This window comes from Dendrobates tinctorius, unplaced genomic scaffold, assembly GCF_039654945.1.
Source record: "Dendrobates tinctorius isolate UK_male_01 unplaced genomic scaffold, ASM3965494v1 ptg000241l, whole genome shotgun sequence".
Classification (NCBI taxonomy): domain Eukaryota; kingdom Metazoa; phylum Chordata; class Amphibia; order Anura; family Dendrobatidae; genus Dendrobates; species Dendrobates tinctorius.
Genome location: NW_027361908.1, coordinates 3198082 through 3218219, shown reverse-complemented (window position 1 = coordinate 3218219; position 20138 = coordinate 3198082). Strand labels below are relative to the sequence as shown.

The 20138-nt window shown below is 45.0% G+C and overlaps 1 protein-coding gene across 1 annotated transcript in view; it reads right to left on the bottom strand.

Annotated features, from left to right (window-relative positions):
* Nucleotides 1–20138, bottom strand: part of CDC23 (cell division cycle 23) — an 85243-nt gene that overhangs the window by 47406 nt on the left and 17699 nt on the right. The window contains exons 5-6 of the mRNA XM_073556913.1: nt 14938–15043; nt 14731–14863 (exon numbers count right to left, since the gene is read on the bottom strand). Coding sequence (XP_073413014.1) covers nt 14731–14863; nt 14938–15043 — 239 coding nt within the window. The remainder of the gene's footprint in view (nt 1–14730; nt 14864–14937; nt 15044–20138) is intronic.

Below are 20138 nucleotides of genomic sequence, written 5' to 3'. Positions count from 1 at the left end.
GTTTCGTTCATTAAGGAGTGTGACCTTGTCCCCCTGGTGGTTGATATATGCCACTGTCACTTTGTTGTCCGACATGATCCGGACATTGCGGCCTCCTAGGCTGGGAATAAAATTTTTTAAGGCTTTGTTTACTGCCCGTAGTTCTTTTAGGTTGGAGGATGCATTTGTTCTTGGTGTTCCGAGGGTCCCTGGGCTGCCTGTCCACTCAGGTGCGCTCCCCACCCCGAGGAACTTGCATCCGTCAGGATCACATCGGACACTGGTCTGTGTTCCTGCTACTAGGTTTGCCCTGTCTAACCACCATCTGAGAGAGTTTTTGACTTTTAACGAAAGTTCCAGCCTTCTTTATAAACGTCCTCTTAGCAATTTCTGTGCTGATAGGATCTCTGCCTGCAGTTGACGGGTATGAAATTGTGCCCGCTGGAATACAGGCTGTCAGAGTGCCTAGTAATGACATCGCCCCTCTCAGGGTCATGTGAGGCTGGTCTATGGCTGTCAAGGTCATATTCCTCACCTTTTCCACTTTGGACTCTGGTAAAAGACAAATTTGTTGTTCCGAGTCCAGGATGAATCCTAAAAATATTTGCCTTTTTAGGGGTTGTAGTCTTGACTTTTTGACATTCACCATCCAGCCAAGTCTCTGTAGGGTATCTGTTACCCTTTCCACTTGTTCTGTGCAGTGATGTTCTGAGTTGCCCACTATTAGAAAATCGTCTAAGTACGGTATTATAATCGTGTTGGATTCGGAGGAAGGCTGTCATCTCTGCTACGACCTTCGTAAAACACCCTCGGGGCTATGGATATGCCGAATGGAAGGGCTCTGAATTGAAAATGCCTGAGGTTGCCCTGGATGTAGAGAGCTACCCTTAAGTATTTTTGGTACTCTGGATGGATCGGGATGTGGTAGTAGGCATCCTTTAGGTCGACTATGGCCATAAAACAATTGTGGGTGTAAAAGCCTTATGGCCGAAGTCACTGACTCCATTTTGAAGGTCTGGTTTTCTATCCATTGATTGAGGCCTCTGAGGTTTATAATCGTCCTGAATGAATGGTCTGGCTTTTTTATTAGGAAGAGGGGTGAGTAGAAACTCCTTCTCTCCTGTTCGCTTGGAACTTCGGTCAGAACGTGTTTGTCCAGCAGACTTAGGATTTCTGCCTCTTGGGCCAACTGCTCTTCTATCCCATTCCTGACGGGGGTCACCACAAACGATGCTCTTGGCCGTTGAAAAAAGGGAAATTTGAGGCCTGTTTTTATTATGTTTAGAATCCAGGTATTGGAAGATATACTTTCCAAGGCTTGATAAAAGAGCATCAGTCTCCCCCCCACTGGGATATCGGCGTCATTGTGGGGATTTCTTTGCGGATGAAGCGGCTCCGCCAAGCATGAAACCAGACTCTTTCTTGCTTTTGTCCTCCCATCTTTTCTGATCCCCCGGAGGACGGCCTCTGTTGAATTTTCCCCTCCGAAAGGGCGGTCTTCTTTGATCTCCAGGAAATCTAGGGAAGCCCTTCTTTTTATCACCCACTTTTTCCAGGATGTCGTCCAAATTTTTCCCAAATAGAAATTGTCCATCACACGGAAGAGAGCACAATTTAGCTTTTGACTGTAGATCTCCAGGACAACCTTTAAGTCATAATGCACGCCTTGCAGCGTTTGATAATCCCACCGCCCTCGCCGTCAGTCTCATGGAATCGGCAGAGGTGTCGGCCAAAAAAGTGGCTGCTCCATGTAGAAGATACGTCTCCCAGGATTTTTTCTCTTGAAACTTTAGATGCGAGTTTTTCTTCCAGCTGCTGTAGCCAGATCATTAAGGATCGAGCTGTGCAGGTGCCGGCTATTGCCGGTTTCAGCCCCCCTGCCGCTGCTTCCCATGTATGTCTTAGGTAGGAGTCTTATATAGCAGATCTCTTAGTACTCCTGAGTCTTCTAGGGGCAGGGCCGATCTTTTGGATGATCTGGATACTGCTGCATCAATTTTTGGGACCTTGTCCCATATTTCCGTATCTTTAGGCTCAAAGGGATATCTCCTTTTTGAGGAGGAAGGAAGGCTACCTGATCTTTCAGGCTTTTTCCACTCTCTTTCAATGAGCGCCTGGATTTTCTCATTAACTGGAAAGGTGCGCTTCTTCCTTTCCTGTAACCCCCCGAACATGACGTCTTCTAGGGACTTAGTCACTTTCTCTTCCTGTAGGCACATAGTTGTCCTAATGGCCTTAAGGAGCGCATCTGTATCCTCTACCGGAAAACACGGCCTGCCCCCAGTATCCCTATCTGAGGAGGAGGAGGACGACATGTGCTCGGCCTGATATTCAGACGAGGAGGAGTCTGATGAGGAACTTGGGGAGTCTTTCCTACTTTTTTCATTTTCTTTAATAACAATTTAAGTGAGCCTTCTACCTCGGACCTTATGACTGATCTGAGGTTAGTTGCCAGGCTCGGCACCTCCTCCGCCATAGTTCGCTGGATATAGCTGGCGCAAAGGTCCTTTTGCCAGTCTCTCCCTAGGGAGCTCTGGCATATAGCACACTCTATAATTTTTCTTGCTCCCTGCTTTTTTGCCTTTTCCCTAAGGAAAAAAATAACACACAAGAAGGACCCTTGTTGTGAGTTCATTTTCCCCTTCGTCACTGAGGTCTGGTGAACTAGCTATTCTGGTAAAGGAAGGTAATGAGCCTGATTATCAGGCACCTGAGCCTAATGAGGATGACTGGCTGAGTGGAGTCACAGACTGGATATAACCCTGCCGACGCCCTTCTGCCCTGCGGGTGATTTCTCTGTGGACTTCTAGGACACCAGTCTGATTCCTGCTCCTCTAAAGCTAAGTTTTCTGCTTTGCCTGTTAGCTTTTGTGTTTTGTTTTCCTTGCTTTTCTGGATTCTGCCATTCCCTGCTGGGGTGAGCTGAATCTCCTTTTGCCTGTTGCTCTGTCTTCAGAATATTCCTGAGTACTGACATAGCTTTTTTGAAGCCTAGCGTCTTCAGGGCCTTTTTCACTGTCAGTCTGTTGGCTCTTATTTTTATAGGGTTTTTCACGGATTGCAGACAGCAGCCTTCCTGTCCTTTCCTATCTAGTTAGCTTGGGCCCCACCTTTGCTCAGTCTGTCTGTGTTAGTGTTTTCATCTTGCTTCACCGTCATTATATGTTGGGGGCTGCCTTTTGCTTTGGGGTCTACTCTGGGGCAGTTTAGATTTCCCCTTTCTTTCTTTAGGCCTATTTAATTCTCCGGCTGTGATCGAGGGGTCTAGGGCATCGTAGGAACCCCCCACGGCTACTGCTAGTTGTCTTGATAGGATCAGGGGTCTGCAATCTGATAGCTGCCAACTTTTCTGGTTTTCTGGACTTAGCTTGCATTTTTGTTTTTGCCTCCTACGGTGACTCAATCATAACAGAATCACCCGCCATACCGCAGATCCTAGGGTACTCAATAGCAGGAAAGAATTGTGTTTAAAAAAAAAAAAAAAAAGTGTGTATATTCTTTCCTCTATATCTCTGAGGCCGTAGGGGGAATTTTTTTTCTCTCAATGGAGATAAAGCAATTTTCTGATCGTGTGGAGCAGCTCGCTGCGGAAGTGCGGGGAATTTCCGCCTACCTTGCTCATTCGCATGCTGTTGAACCAAAGATACATCAGGTGTAGGGATTTTTTGGGGATCGATCTAAATTTTTGAGTTTCAAAAATAATTGTAAATTATTTTTTGCCTTGAAGCCTAACTCGTCAGGGAGCTCCGCACAGCAGGTTAAAATTGTCATCTCTTTGCTGCGTGGCGATCCCCAGGATTGGGCGTTTTCTTTGAAACCAGATGATCCTATTCTGACTAATGTGAACGCATTCTTTCAAGCTTTGGGGTTGTTGTATGACGAACCTAATGCTATTGATCAGGCTGAAAAGACCCTGTTGGCATTGAACCAGGGTCGAGATTCTGCAGAGTTGTACTGTCAAAAGTTCCGAAAGTGGGCGGTCCTTACTACCTGGAATGATAATGCCTTGGCTGCTCTCTTTCGGAAGGGTTTGTCAGAAGCCGTAAAAGATACTATGGTGGGATTTCCTGTTCCCTCTGGTCTGGACGATTCTATGTCATTAGCCATTCAGGTTGATCGGCGTTTACGTGAACTCAGGATTGCACGAGAGGTGTTGCCACCGGTTGAACAGACGTCTGAACCTATGCAATGTGATAGAGTTCTGTCTAAGGCGCATCGTCAGGAGTTCAGAAGGCGTAATAAGCAGTGTTTTTTCTGTGGAGATGCCTCGCATATTATTTCTGTTTGTCCTAAACGAGAGAAACGCTTTGCACACACGTTTTCTGTTGGTGGTGTTCAACCTAAGTTTCTTCTGGCAATTACTCTGATCTGCTCCCTGTCCACATTTTCCGCCAAGGCTTTTGTGGATTCGGGAGCAGCGCTAAACATAATGGACTTGGATTTTGCTAAACGTTGTGGATTTCCGATGACACCTCTGCAGACGCCTATCCCTTTGAGGGGGATTGATGCTACTCCTTTGGCTAAAAATAAACCTCAGTTTTGGACCCAGGTGGTCCTGCGGGTCGCCCCAGACCATCAAGAAAATTGCAGATTTTTGGTGTTGCATGGTCTGCATGATGCCGTTGTTCTGGGGTTTCCCCGGTTGCAAATTCATAATCCAGTTTTGGATTGGAAATCTGTGTCTGTGGTGACTTGGGGTTGTCGGTGTGCCTTTAGTGAGGCTCCGTTTTTTTCCACCTCTCCTCAGTCGCATGATGTTCCTGACTATTTGGGCGGACTTTTATGATGTATTTAGTGAGAATGAGTCTGCGTCCTTGCCTCCTCATAGGAGTTATGACTGTGCAATTGAATTAAGCCCGGGGTGTAAATTTCCCAAGGGTCGGCTCTTCAATTTATCTGTACCCGAGCACGAGGCTATGCGGTCCTATATTAAGGAGGCGTTGGAGAAGGGTCATATTAGCCCATCCTCTTCGCCCTTAGGTGCCGGGTTTTTTTTGTGGCCAAAAAGGATGGTTCTTTAAGGCCTTGTATTGATTATCGTGTCCTCAATAAAATTACTATTAAATATCAGTATCCGTTACCCCTGATTTCGGATCTATTCTCTAGAGTTAGAGGTGCTTGCTGGTTTACCAAGCTTGACCTCAGGGGGGCGTATAATCTTATCCGCATTAAGCAGGGGGATGAATGGAAGACGGCGTTTAATACTCCGGAGGGTCATTTTGAGTACCTGGTGATGCCTTTTGGGCTCACTAATGCCCCTTCTGTCTTCCAGTGCTTCATGAACGATATTTTCCGAGACTTGGTGGATAAATTTTTGATTATCTATCTGGATGATATTTTGATCTTCTCCAAGGATTGGGATTCTCATGTGGAACATGTTCGGACTGTGTTCCGGATCTTGAGGGAGAATTCCCTGTATGTCAAAGGATCTAAATGCCTTTTTGGGGTACAGAGGATTTCTTTTTTGGGATTTATTTTGTCTCCGTCAACTATTGAAATGGACCCGGCCAAGGTACAGGCCATTTATGATTGGGTTCAGCCCACTTCTTTGAAGGCCCTCCAGAAGTTTTTGGGTTTTGCTAATTTTTATCGGAAATTTATAGCAAAATTTTCTAGTATTGCCAAGCCATTGACTGATCTGACTAAGAAGGGTGCTGATGTGTTGAATTGGTCTCCGGAGGCTGTTGCTTCCTTTCAGGAGCTGAAGCGAAGATTTACATTCGCCCCGGTTTTGCGGCAACCTGATGTCTCACTCCCGTTCCAGGTAGAGGTGGATGCTTCTGAGATTGGTGCAGGAGCTGTTTTGTCCCAAAAGGATCCTGTAACATCTAAAATGAATCCCTGTGCTTTCTTTTCCCGAAAGTTCTCTCCATCTGAACGTAACTATGATGTGGGGAATCGGGAACTGTTGGCCATGAAATGGGCATTTGAGGAGTGGAGACATTGGTTGGAGGGAGCTAAACATCAAGTTGTGGTCCTCACTGACCACAAGAATTTGATTTACCTAGAGTCGGCTAAACGCTTGAACCCTAGACAGGCTAGGTGGGCCTTGTTTTTTTTACACGTTTTGATTTTGTGGTCTCTTTTCTTCCTGGAACTAAGAATGTCAAGGCAGACGCCCTCTCTAGGAGTTTCTTTGCTGATTCTCCTGTGGTGACCAAGCCTGCTACCATCTTAGGCGAAGGGGTAGTTCTTTCTGCCATCTCGCCCGATTTGAGACTTTCTCTGCAAGAGTTCCAGGAGGACAAACCTGAGCGTTGTTCCAGTGGAAAGCTGTATGTTCCTGACCAGTGGAAGAAGAGAGTGATGTCTGAAGTTCATTGCTCTGCATTGGCTGGTCATCCAGGTATTTTTGGTACTAGAGATCTGGTGAGTCGCTCTTTTTGGTGGCCCACCTTGTCTCATGATGTCAGGAATTTTGTGCAGTCCTATGGGACTTGCTCCCGGTCTAAATCTTGTTCTCGCTCTAGTGGGTTGTTGATGCCTTTGCCGGTCCCCAGGAGGCCATGGACCCATATTTCAATGGATTTCATCTCTGATATGCCGGTCTCTCAAAGAATGACTGTTATTTGGGTGATTTGTGATAGGTTCTCTAAGATGGTTCATCTTGTACCACTCCCTAAGTTGCCATCTTCCTCTGAGTTGGTGCCCCTGTTTTTGCAACAGGTGGTTCGCTTACATGGGATTCCTGAGAACATTGTATCTGACAGAGGAGTTCAGTTTGTGTCTAGATTTTGGAGGACCTTCTGTTCCAAGCTGGGAATTCAGTTCTCCTTCTCCTCTGCTTTTCACCCTCAGACCAATGGGCAGACAGAGAGAACAAACCAGACCTTGGAGTCGTATTTGAGATGTTTTATTTCCGCTGATCAGGATGATTGGGTTTGATTTTTGCCCTTGGCCGAATTTGCTTTAAATAATAGAGCTAGTTCTGCCACTTTGATGTCACCTTTTTTTTGTAACTTTGGGTTTCATCCTCGATTTTCTTCAGGGCAGGTGGAGCCTTCTGCCTGCCCAGGTGTTGACACTGTGGTGGAGAGAATGCACCAGATCTGGGACCAAGTGGTGGATAAGTTATCTCTATCCCAGGAAAAGGCCCAGCGGTTTTCCAATCGACATAGGACCATTGGTCCCCAGTTTAAGATAGGTGATATGGTGTGGTTATCATCAAAAAATATTGCTATGAAGGTGGCTTCTCCTAAGTTTAAGCCTAGATTTATTGGACCTTACAAGATTTTGGAGATTATTAATCCGGTCTCTTTTCGTTTGGCTCTTCCTGTCACATTTAAAATCCATAATGTGTTCCATAAGTCCTTGTTGAAGAGGTTTGTTGAACCAGTTGTTCCTGGGGTGGCACCTCCAGACCCTGTATTGGTTGAAGGTAACATGGAATATGAGGTAGAGAAAATACTGGATTCCCATCTGGCTAGACGGAGACTCCAGTATTTGGTTAAGTGGAAGGGTTATGGTCAGGAGGATAATTCCTGGGTCTCTGCCTCTGATATTCATGCCAAAAGATTGGTTCGTGCCTTTCATCGGGCTCACCCTGATTTGAGGGTTTGGTGACCCCTCCTCAAGGGGGAGGTACTGTTGTGAACTCCCTATTCTGGTAAAGGACGGTAATGAGCCTGATTATCAGGCACCTGATGATGATGACTGGCTGAGTGGAGTCACGGACTGGATATAAGGCTGCCGACGCCCTTCTGCCCTGCGGGTGATTTCTCTGTGGACTTCTAGGACACCAGTCTGATTCCTGCTCCTCTAAAGCTAAGTTTTCTGCTTTGCCTGTTAGCTTTTGTGTTTTGTTTTCCTTGCTTTTCTGGATTCTGCCATTCCCTGCTGGGGTGAGCCGAATCTCCTTTTGCCTGTTGCTCTGTCTTCAGAATATTCCTGAGTACTGACATAGCTTTTTTGAAGCCTAGCGTCTTCAGGACCTTTTTCACTGACAGTCTGTTGGCTCTTATTTTTATAGGGTTTTTCACGGATTGCAGACAGCAGCCTTCCTGTCCTTTCCTATCTAGTTAGCTTGGGCCCCACCTTTGCTCAGTCTGTCTGTGTTAGTGTTTTCATCTTGCTTCACCGTCATTATATGTTGGGGGCTGCCTTTTGCTTTGGGGTCTGCTCTTGGGCAGTTTAGATTTCCCCTTTCTTTCTTTAGGCCTATTTAATTCTCCGGCTGTGATCGAGGGGTCTAGGGCATCGTAGGAACCCCCCACGGCTACTGCTAGTTGTGTTGATAGGATCAGGGGTCTGCAATCCGATAGCTGCCAACTTCTCTGGTTTTCTGGACTTAGCTTGCATTTCTGTTTTTGCCTCCTACGGTGACTCAATCATAACAGACCCTATTAATATTGGTCTAACTTTCACGAAGATCACTCACCACCCACAAAGTCTGATACCGGACTCGGAGGCTGTGATGGAGCATGTGGTCTGCGCTCTCTCGACCTTGAGGAATCTCTCGATCTGTGGCTTGGGCGGCTACTGCTTTTGCCGCTTGAACGGCTGCGATGCTTACGTGCAGAGGTCTGCGATGGGAGAAGAGACGGTGAAGACGGTGAGCGCTCCTGCTGTGACCCTATTGTATCACCTGGCCGCCCTGCTGCTCGTCCTCCTTTAAGTAGGTGCATCCGGTGAGCGATCTCTCCCCCTCCCCCCTGCGACCGCCGGCCGTCATTCTTCTTACTGCAGCCGGCGCCGCACCAGGCGCCATCTTGCCGTCGCGTCTGTGACGTCAGCCGGCACACCCCCAGGGTGCACCGCTGACGTCAGACGCCGGAAACCGCCTCCGGCTTTCCCTGTCGTCCCAGGGAGAAGGATCGGGCGCGCGCAGGGGAAGGGAGGCACGGAGGAGCGCCCCGCTGCAGAGGCCTGCCTTACCGCACCCGCACGAACCCGGGGCCTGCAGGAGGATCCCCGGGGACTGCACTTCCAGGCCACCGACGGCCGGCGCTGCAGGTAAGCAGACCTGCTCTTCCCGCGCCGGGACGGCCCTGGGTCCATCGTCTTCCATGACAGGCACCGCCGCTGTCAGACTGGGATCCCGTTGCAGGACAGGAACCCAACTGAAGCGGGGGAGAGGTGCTGCCCCTTATATTTCAGTAGGTTCCTGTCCTGGCGGGGCGGATCCCTCTCTCAGGTGTGCTGTCATGGGTGAAGGGAAAAACAGGTATTTGAAGCTGCTGGTGCCTCTGGAGTCTCAAAAATCTCACACTGTAGGATCCTTCTGAGGTTTGCAGTTGCGCATAAACCAACTATTTGATGACCCCTTAACACTGCTCACAAGCAGAAATGATTGCAGTGGTCCCAGATATACATGAAGACGAATCTTAAAACAGTCTTGTTTACTGATCAGTGCAAGCCTGGATGGTCCGCATGGATAGAGTAGTGGATGGCCACCATGTCCCAACAAGGCTGCAACATCAGCAAGGAGGTGGGGGAGTCATGTTGTTGGACAGAATCATGGGAAGAGAGCTGGTAGGCCCTTTTAAGATCCTCAAAGGTGTGAAAATGACCTTGGCAGCAATTACAAGTTAATCGCAGTGTCCCGAGATCCCAGGTTTTCCGTTAGCTACAACTAAGATCAGCCTTTCAATCGCACATGAGATGTATGGGTGTAGATAATGCCATTTCGTCTCTACCCCTGATAGGGATTCTCAAATCACAGGGCCCTCAGGGTCTCATCTCCTCTCTAGATACATATATGTTGTCAGTGGGAACATAATGTGCCTTAGATTCCGTTAAGAAGAAATGGGAGAGGCTCATCCCAGATACAAAGGGTGAAGAATGGGAAGAAATCCTGGAGTAACCAATTTGGGTGTCTCCGTCTGCCAACAACAGGATGATACAATTGTATATTATTAATCAATCATATTTGACTCCAATCCGACTCTTTAAGATGGGCCGATACCAGTCATCGGAATGTTTGAGATGTCATTCAATAGATGCAGATTTTATTCATATGATTTGGTGCTGTCCTGTTGTTGCGCAATACTGGAGGGAGGTGACATCATTATTAACATCTTTGGTACAAACCCCAGTTCCCCTTGAGCCACTGACTTGTCTATTTGGAGTGTGGGATGAGGAGGCATGGGGTCACTATGTTGGGATTTTTCTACGGGAGACACTAGCATTACGGTGGATGGGGAATTCATCTCCTCTTGTTTCCTGGATCACCCTGGTAAATTCGATTACCCCATATGAACGTACACTGTATCAAAATAGAGGGTGCCCGGGTAAATTCAAAAAGATTTGGGAGAGGTGGAACTCCTGTCACCTTACTTTGCAGAGCAGAGATGTCGCACAGTAAACTGCTCATTATATAGAAGTAGGCTGCAGGATAGTTTATGTTATGTTTTGGTAGATGTAGGTAGGGTTTAGAAGCCAGGCAGGTTTTATTACTGATACAATAACACAACACTACTGTGATTCAATTGATATTATGTTTGCTTTATTTACACACAATTGATGCACATATTATGCCTCACGTTTTCATGCTATCAAGCTTAATGTCTTGTACTAAATGTGTGTACTGTAAAATTGCTTATGGTTTAATAAACAAATTTAAAGAAAAAAAAGAAAATGACCTTGGCAAAAGTATATAGAGTTTCTGACTGACCACTTTCTTCCATGGCACAATAACTGTGCCATCCATAGAAAAATCATCTTCATGCATGACAATGCACCATCTCATGCTGCAAAGAATACTATGAGTCATTGGCTGCTAAGGGCATAAAAGGAGAAAAACTCATGATTTGGCCACAATCCTCCCCTGACCTTAACCCAATTGAGAACCTTTGGAGTATCCATAAAGCGTACCTGTCAGCAGGATTTATCCCTACAAATAAAAGGCATGGCTATAATGGTGTTGTGATGCTGATTAATACAATACCTGACGTGAAGGGAACGACTCAGTGGCTGCTGAATACTCACCTTATGAACTTTTTAGAAAATTACGTCTTCTGTGCAAGACGTGGGGACAAGGTTTTCTTCTCATTCGCCATCCCCCCCCCACCAGGCTGCTCTGTTTTTTGTGCAGGTCACTGATTATTCAGTGCAAAACAGAAGCTGCGGAGACACCATCACGTGTTTCTCAACGCAAGCAATGACCAGCCAGGTCTTTGCCCGGGAAGGAACAACCACGGGAAGGGCAGTCTCCAATGAAGGAAACCATCTATGCCAAAACATGGTATCCATCCACATACAGCTGTTTCGGAGTATTGCCCCTCATCAGTGTGGAGTAGGAAACTGGCTGGTAGGAGCAATGCCTAGTAAAAAGACTATGAAGAGGAGGATGAATGAACTCATGGAGATCAACATCCGACACTGCGGAGACACCATCACGTGTTTCTCAACGCAGTGATTCTAGAGCACTGCCCCTATCCCTTATGGGAAATATGTAAAACATGCAAAACAGAAGCTGCGGAGACACCAACACGTGTTTCTCAACGCAAGCAATGACCAGCCAGGTCTTTGCCCGGGAAGGAACAACCACGGGAAGGGCAGTCTCCAATGAAGGATGTTGATCTCCATGAGTTCATTCATCCTCCTCTTCATAGTCTTTTTACTAGGCATTGCTCCTACCAGCCAGTTTCCTACTCCACACTGATGAGGGGCAATACTCCGAAACAGCTGTATGTGGATGGATACCATGTTTTGGCATAGGTGGTTTCCTTCATTGGAGACTGCCCTTCCCGTGGTTGTTCCTTCCCGGGCAAAAACCTGGCTGGTCATTGCTTGCGTTGAGAAACACGTGATGGTGTCTCCGCAGCTTCTGTTTTGCATGTTTTACATATTTCCCATAAGGGATGGGGGCAGTGCTCTAGAATCACTGCGTTGAGAAACACGTGATGGTGTCTCCTCAGTGTCGGATGTTGATCTCCATGAGTTCATTCATCCTCCTCTTCATACTGATTATTCAGTGACCTGCCTCCTATTTAAAATTGCACACCACCATCATTGTTTGGGCGGTGCATGCTCAGTGGGACCCGATGTCCTGTGTGCGGTACTTCAATGAAATTGTACTTAATTCTAAAAAAGGAGGCAGGTCACTGAATAATCAGTGACCTGCACAACAGAGGCGCAAAGAACATGAAGAAGACCTTGTCCCCACGTCCCGCCCCAAAGCACACAAAACGTCATTTTCTGAAAACGTCATAGATGAGCATTCAGTAGCCATTGAGCGGATTGCTTCACATCATGTAAATCTTGCTGACAGGTTAGCTTTATGCAACAGAAAAGATATATATCTTTGTACCGTGTTAGCCAGTAGATCGAAGAATATTTAGAATTGAGAGTCCTCAGTGGTTGATACCTTTTAATGGCTAACTGAAAAGATGGTAACAAATTGCAAGCTTTCGAGACTACTCAGGTCTCTTCATCAGGCTAGACTAATACAACATCTGAAGAGTAACATATTTATACACAAGACAGCACAGAAATAATGCAATAGAAAAGACAAGTTGTCAGCGCTGCCCCTGGCCCCGCTGCTGGTCCCGGTCCGATACTCACTGCCACCAGTCTGGGTTCTTCTGGTGGGGGCTCTCCTTGCACCCCCGTTCGCCCTGGGTCTGTCCCGCTGTCCGCTCCGGCGCGCGCCTCCTGTCCTCCTGCTTTCCGGCAGGCGACTTCCCAGCGCGCTCCTCCTCCTCTGCCGTCGGCCACACGCACTGTGCCTCTGCGCATGCGCCGGAGGCCGCTCGTCCCTGCAGCTCCTGTGCCCTCTGACGTGACCTGACCCGGAAGCCCCCTCTGACCTATCAGAGGCAGCCACCAGGTATTTCAGGCCGCCCTCCCTCAGTGGAGGCGCCTATTGAGTTAGCTCTCTGTGTCCAGGCCCTGCTCGCTACCGCTAGCCTCGCTTGCTACCCCTGGTTCCCGTTGTTTTCCTGTCTCTGGCTCATGCTAATCGCTGTTTGTCCTTTGCCTTTCAGCTCCTGCTCCAGCCCCGTCTCCTTCAGGCCACCCGTCTCCCTCCACCATCCTGCACCCTACTAGCTCCTCCCTTCCGGACTCTGGTTATCCCGGACCCCTCTCCAGTATCCCCGGCTGCTCTGCATCGACTGGTCATCTTCTCGAGCCGACCCCTGGTCCTGGCTGCCGTGGCGCTTGAACGCCCTGTGCCTGCTCCCAAACAGTCCCTGTGTAGGGGTTGGTCCCACCTGGCACGCTCGCACGGGGAGGGTTCAGCGTCATGGTCCAGTGGGTCCACTCTTGCCCTCGTCACCCGTGACGTAACACAAGTGATGTGAAGCAGAATTGTCATTATGGGAGACGGTTAAACATAAATATTGGAGCAGTTCATAGATAAGGACCGTGAAAGTTTTATTCCCCTCTGATGGAGTCTAGTTCTGTGTTGTGATGACCTCAGAAGGTCCGAAGAGCAAATTCCTTAACTGATGTAAAAAGACATAAATCCATGCGACACATTCATTCCTGCACTGAATGTGTCGAAAGTTTTCATAAGTTTGTACTCCGAGATTCTCCTCACATCTATCTATCATCACGTCTAATGTGGTGTACTTAATTATTTGTACTAAATGTCCAACTGGGGGTCTGTATGTGGGGGAGACAGGGCAAAAACTGAGAACAAGGATGAATTCTCATCGTCACACAATGAGGAAAAAAGAATGGATCTACCTGTGGCAAAACATTTTTGTATCCCTGGCCATAGCATGATGGACATTACTTGTATTAAAAGGTAACTTCAAGTCTCAGAGAGACAGAAGAATCTCTGAGTACAAATTTATGAAAACTTTCGACACATTCAGTACAGGAATGAATGTGTCGCATGGATTTATGTCTTTTTACATCAATTAAGGAATTTGCTCTTCAGACCTTCTGAGGTCATCACAACACAGAACTAGACTCCATCAGAGGGCAATAAAACTTTCACGGTCCTTATCTATGAACTGCTCCAATATTTATGTTTAACCTTCTCCCATAATGACAATTCTGCGTCACGTCACTTGTCTTATCTATTGCGTTATTTCTGTAGCTGTTTTGTGTATAAATATGTGATTCTTCAGATGTTGTATTAGTCTAGCCTGATGAAGAGACCTGAGTAGTCTCGAAAGCTTGCAATTTGTTACCATCTTTTCAGTTAGCCATTAAAAGGTATCAACCACTGAGGACTCTCAATTTTAAATATTCTTCTAGCTTTATGCAAAAGATCTACGAGGGAGGAAGTTCACATCAAAAATGGAGCTCTGGAAGGCTATTCTGACATTCTGCAAAGAAATTCAAGCAGAAATCATCAAAAAACTCAAGTTCAATGGATGCCGGATTTGTGATGGTCATGTCAAACAAAGGTTCCTATGTTGTCAACATGTAACTTAGCCTGTTAAAATGGTTTTGATTGAAAAAGCTTTTGATTTCAGCATCTCTAATGCTGCAAATTCAACAAATAACCATTTTCAGTTTTACAAGCTATAAAAATATTTGCAAACTCTGTTATACGTAATTATTTGGAACAGTGCATTTTTTGAGTTTTTTCAGTGTTGATGATTTGAATATTATACTGTCTCATTTGCATAGACCACTTAGGAAAATCAGAGAAAAATGGCATTTGTATAATAACTTGGAACACGGCGTTTAGTGCTGTGTGAAAAGAGATCCATGAGTGGTAGTAGAGGGATCAAAATGCATAGAAAGAATATTCCTAGTAAGGTTATTGCTGCACGGGGCAATTACTTTACAGAAGTAAAAACTTGATTGTGGACAACCCAACTAATGAAAATGTGACAAAACAGATCTTACCATTTCCTTGTCTGTGATCAGGTTACATAGTTCCAACCAGGTTCCCCAATGCAAAGGCAAGATATGTGTCGCCTCCACGAAAACATCCAAAGCCTCCTTCACCAGATCCAATTTTCTCAGAACTACACCATATCTGTAAAACAAAAAGTATATAGAATTTCCATAAAAAGTTTGAGTTCAATAAAAGGAAAGAGCTCGGCAACTCACAGGTAAAGACCAAATCCATCCAACTCTCTGGCCTTATGCTTCTTACAGAGCTCCACACGCAGCTCACGCAGGGCCTCATTCTTTACTTGTCCTTTCTCAAGAGGACCTAGAGAGACAGTAATACTTCACAATAATCTCCACATAACAAGGCTACTATAAAAAAAAAAAAAATAGTTAAAGCAAACCTGTCAGCAGTTAAAGCAAACCTGTCAGCCACTGACTTTCAGGCCTTATATACAGCATTTTATAATGCGACAGGCCAAAAACATCACTGCTCTAGAGGAGTTGTGCATAGGGAAACGGGCCAACATACCACCAACAGTTTAAAAACATATGTGACATGCACAAGTGTGAACAAGTCGGTCAGACAGTGTTCACGCCACCCACTGGCTGAAACACAACAAGAAAACGCAAAATGACAAATTTGCAAAAATACTCTGCAGTAAAAACTATGACAGTAATCAGCAAGTGCTGCATAACAAATACAGGGTATTTAGTCAATACATTTTTTGCAAAAAGTGTATAGCAAGCTGCTCCACCATGTCACGGTAACCCTTCACGGAGCAGTCCCCATCTAATGTATTCAAAACCTGAACATGTGAACAATGTCTAAAATGAACAGGGTACAGAGAGGCGCCTCCCAGTATGGGCTCGTGGTGCAAGGCAGCTCATTTATGTGCATGTCACACAAGAGAGGGGTGGGGTCTCCCAAACCATGCTAAGCATGGTTTTGTTTTCTCATTACAATTTGTTTTCTCATTACAACGCTTTGTTTTGGATTTATTTTCTCATTACAACGCTGATAGTTGTGGTCTACCTATGATGTCAATTACAGGCCTCTCATCTTTTTAAGTGGGAGAACTTGCACAATTGGTGGCTGACTAAATACTTATTTCCCCCACTGTATATTCTTTTCTCCTTTCCAAGATAAGTTTGAGCTAGTATGTGTGTGAGATAACAGTGGTCCCTCAGTAATGTCTTTGTGTAATGGACTTGAGGCCCCGTTACACGCAACGATATTATGAACGATATCGTTGCAACGTCACCAGTTTGGTGACGTTGCAGCGATGTCAAAATGACATCGTTGTGTGTGACATGTAGCAACGATCAGTTGGCTGATCGTTAATCGTTGCCTAATGGTCTGGGCCATAAATCTATCGATGGTCTCCCGCTGGGCAGCACACATCGCTGCACGTGACAGCGAGAGACCAATGATCAGCGAGCTCCCAGCGCCATACAGCAGACGCTGGGAGCTGGTATCCAGGGTAAACAGCGGGAAACTAAGCGCTGCACAGCGCTTAGTTACCCACTGTTTACCCTGAATACCATTGTGCTCGCTGGTCCTGATCGCTGGTATGTCCCAGCGATCCCATCCACGACGGATCATTGGTGGGATTGCTGGGACATTGAAGCGTGTAACGGGGCCTTTAGAAGTGAGAAACACACTTAAATTATTCAGCTGGGTGTTAGCAAAATCACCTTTAGCCAATGAGATGTATATATGCTGATGCCAGCACATATTTAGAGATAAGATGAGCCAATTATATTTTTATAATGCATGAATACTAATAACCTATAAAACCTCAACCAAGGTATGTAACAAAGAGAGATCTGCTTTGATTCCAAATGTATTAGAGAGGCTCTTCCGTGCACAACGTCTCAGAACGTCCCGCATTATGTGGCAATAAAACAACCAACAAGTCATCTCAAGAAGACTTTAATTGCAGAAAATAACAACCCATCATATGGAAGCTCAAAACGTGACCTTCATATGAGTAGGCGTCTTATATTTAAAGTACTGACATGGGATTTAAATTGAGAGGTTGCATCACTGAAATTCGAAATCTCCTTTTAGGATAACTAGAAATTAAAGAGGTCGTAGAAGTATAGTCAGTTGCTAAACCAACCAACACCGCATGGGTTTGATCCCCACACAACACTCCTAACAATATGCCCCTTTTTTTCTCTGGGTGTTTTCTTCAGTTTCAATTGCACCTCCAGCCTTTTTAAATCCCCTGCTTTTGAATACTTATTATGCAATTGTTTTTTTTCACTTGAAAAAGACTAGTCCAGCGTTGACACACTTTTCAAAAGGACCTTCATATGGGAGTCAGTGGATTATAATTTGTGAAGTCAAAACAGGAAGGACTGTGACTGAAAAGCTTTTATTAATTGTTTTATGGCTAACAAAGATGGCTACCCATTAACACACAGTAATTGCCACTTTCAATTTCCAATTTTATAACAGTGACAATACACTGGGGTTGTAGGTATTCGGTTTTTTTTTATCCAGAGGCATCGTGTATGAGAAAATAACATATGTACTTACCTGCTAATTTTAATCACTGGACTCAGCAGTGATGTCGAGGTAGCACCAAAGCGCTGAGCCCAGTGACTGGCTGCAGCAGCAACGTGATGGTCTATGTAACATCACTGCTGCCACTATATCAACATAGACTTAAAGCAACAGTACATAACCAGCAGCGCGTACATACGTCTGACTTAATGTTTATTGACCTTAAAACTTCCTGTATGTGAAAATAACAAAGGCTAACAATATCTTTAACTACTATGTCTTAAGGCCCTTTTACATTTAGCAATGCACGAGCGATCCCGACCACGATATGACCCGGTCACGATCGCTGGTGCATCGCTAAATTATCGCTAGTGAGCTGCCACACAGGCAGATCTCACAGCGATACAGTGGTCGTTACTTACCTTTCAGACGTGGCGATGAAGATGTCCTCCCGCCTGCCTTCACACGTCGCTCGTCCGCGCCAGCAGAAAGCGCCCAACGAGAAATGGAACCGGCCGATCTCGCGCGATCATCGATGGACAGCGGGGGAGCCGGTCAGAGGTAAGTATCACACATAGCGATATCGCTATAACGTCACAAAATCGGTGACGTTATAGCGATATTGCTAGCGATACCGCTATGTGTAAAACCCCCTTTAGGCTACGTTAACAACACAATCTTTCTGATTCGAATGGCCATGGGGGATTATATATATATATATATATATATATATATATATATATATATATATATATATATATAAAGATTTTTTGGGCACAGCCAGCTCACCGCTTTGAAGAAAACCAGGAATAAGTCCAGCCTGTGGTGGCAGTTCGCACGGAAAATGGATTGGGATAAATCCTTGCATGTAAAAGAAATAGTATCGTTTCTCCAGCGATCAGTCCAATGGTAGAGTAAAATACAGGGTGGATAAAAATCAATTTTTTTTAAAAAAAAATCAAAAAAATCGGATTTTTTTTATTTAAATCGGATTTTTATTTAAAATCGGATTTTTTTCAATAAACTGCTTTTTGAGGAAAATATTTTACCATCCAAAGGTTCTTCCATCATGAGATAAAGCTGAGTTGTTTAACTCAGTAGAATAAAGGCTGTATATGTGTAACATTCACAATGCCATGCTCTTCCAGAGGTTTCTGTAGGATTAGTGGGCAGTTTCTCTCCTATATTATCACAGACGCTCGCTTTACTTACGCAGTTCTCAAAACTGAATTTGACTCCGCAGAGGTCCCAGCCTCTTCTTCACGGCAAAAATGTTACAACATGAACAGAGTTGAGAAAAAGACCTTAATCCTATTGTTCTACAAACCTATGAATACAGAATCAACCCCTTCAGTGCCAAGTACAAGAAGTTAGACAATATGTTTCTGATTGTTTGGAGTGGAATAGATCTGCACAACACAAGAAGAATGTGAATCTAAGTGTGAGAAGGAGGAAGGGCAAGCAGACAAGAAAATGAAAGTGAAACTTTGAGTACAATACTGCAGCATAGCCACAGACAGACAAGTCTGGATCTGTTTGTGTGTACGATCTGAGGTTTATTACATTCTTTCTTTATAATGGCAGCAGGCCGTAAAAGAGACCCAGTTTGGGAATATTTTAATGAAGCTCCTTCGCCTATCGGTAAGGCAGGCATGCGTGCAAAATGCAAACGATACAACAAAGAGATGCAAGGCCTGGTGGCGCGAATGAGGCAACATCATGAGAAGTGCGGTGTTGAAGATGACCAAAGAAACACTTCTGAACAGGCAGGATCTTCAGGTTGGTAAACATTTTTATTGAATCCTATTTCTAAAGACTGAACTGTCATGTGTGAGAAAAATTATATTTCTTATTATTACTGCATGTTACTGTCATTTGGTACAGTTATGAAGAAAAACAAATATTCCTTTTGGGGCAGGGGCAGTGATGTGTTGTGTACAATAAGCAGAAATTGTATAAACAATAAAATAACAGCATTGACTTTTTTTTAGTTTAGGGGAATTCATGGATTCTGGAAACGATCAAGTGTATGACAGAGAAATGGAGCAATGTGCAACAGCTCTGGAGGGTAAAATTGTTAACCTAAGTATTGATGGGTGGAGTAATGTCCACAATGATCCTATTGTATGTGCTTGTATAACAACAGAAGAAGGTAAAGTCTTCCTTGCACAAACAACTGATACATCAGGAAATGCACACACAGCAGAATACTTACAAGAAGTGGCAGTAAAAGCTATAACGACATGTGAACAAAAATTAAAATGTCTAGTACGCAGTTTGGTCAGTGACAATGCTGCAAACGTATCCAAGATGAGAAGAGATTTAGAAGAGGAGGGAATACAAAGCTGCTAATAACATATGGTTGCAGTGCTCATTTGCTGCACCTCTTAGCCAAAGACTTAAGTGTTCCAGAAATAAAGGCTAATGTTGTTGAAATTGCTAAATACTTCCGTAATAATCATTTTGCTGCAGCAGCTCTGAAAAGGATGGGTGGAACCAAGCTAACGCTCCCACAAGATGTTAGATGGAACTCTGTGGTGGACTGTTTTGAGCAATATATCAAAAACTGGCCTATTCTGATGACACTTTGTGAAGAAAATCGAGATAAAATAGATGGCACTGTCACGGCCAAAATCCTCAACATTGGGCTTAAGAGAAATGATGAACATATGCTGAGCTTCCTGAAACCCATCTCTCAAGCTTTAAACAAAATACAGAAAAATAGCTGTTTTATTGCGGATGCTGTTGAAATTTGGAAGGAACTGAGTGAACACTTAAAAACAGAACTACACATGGACAGAATTAAATTACAAGCAGTAAACAAACGAATGGGACAAGCACTGACTCCAGCTCATTTTTTGGCAAATATTGTCAATATCCAATATCAGGGTCAAAACCTAAGTGC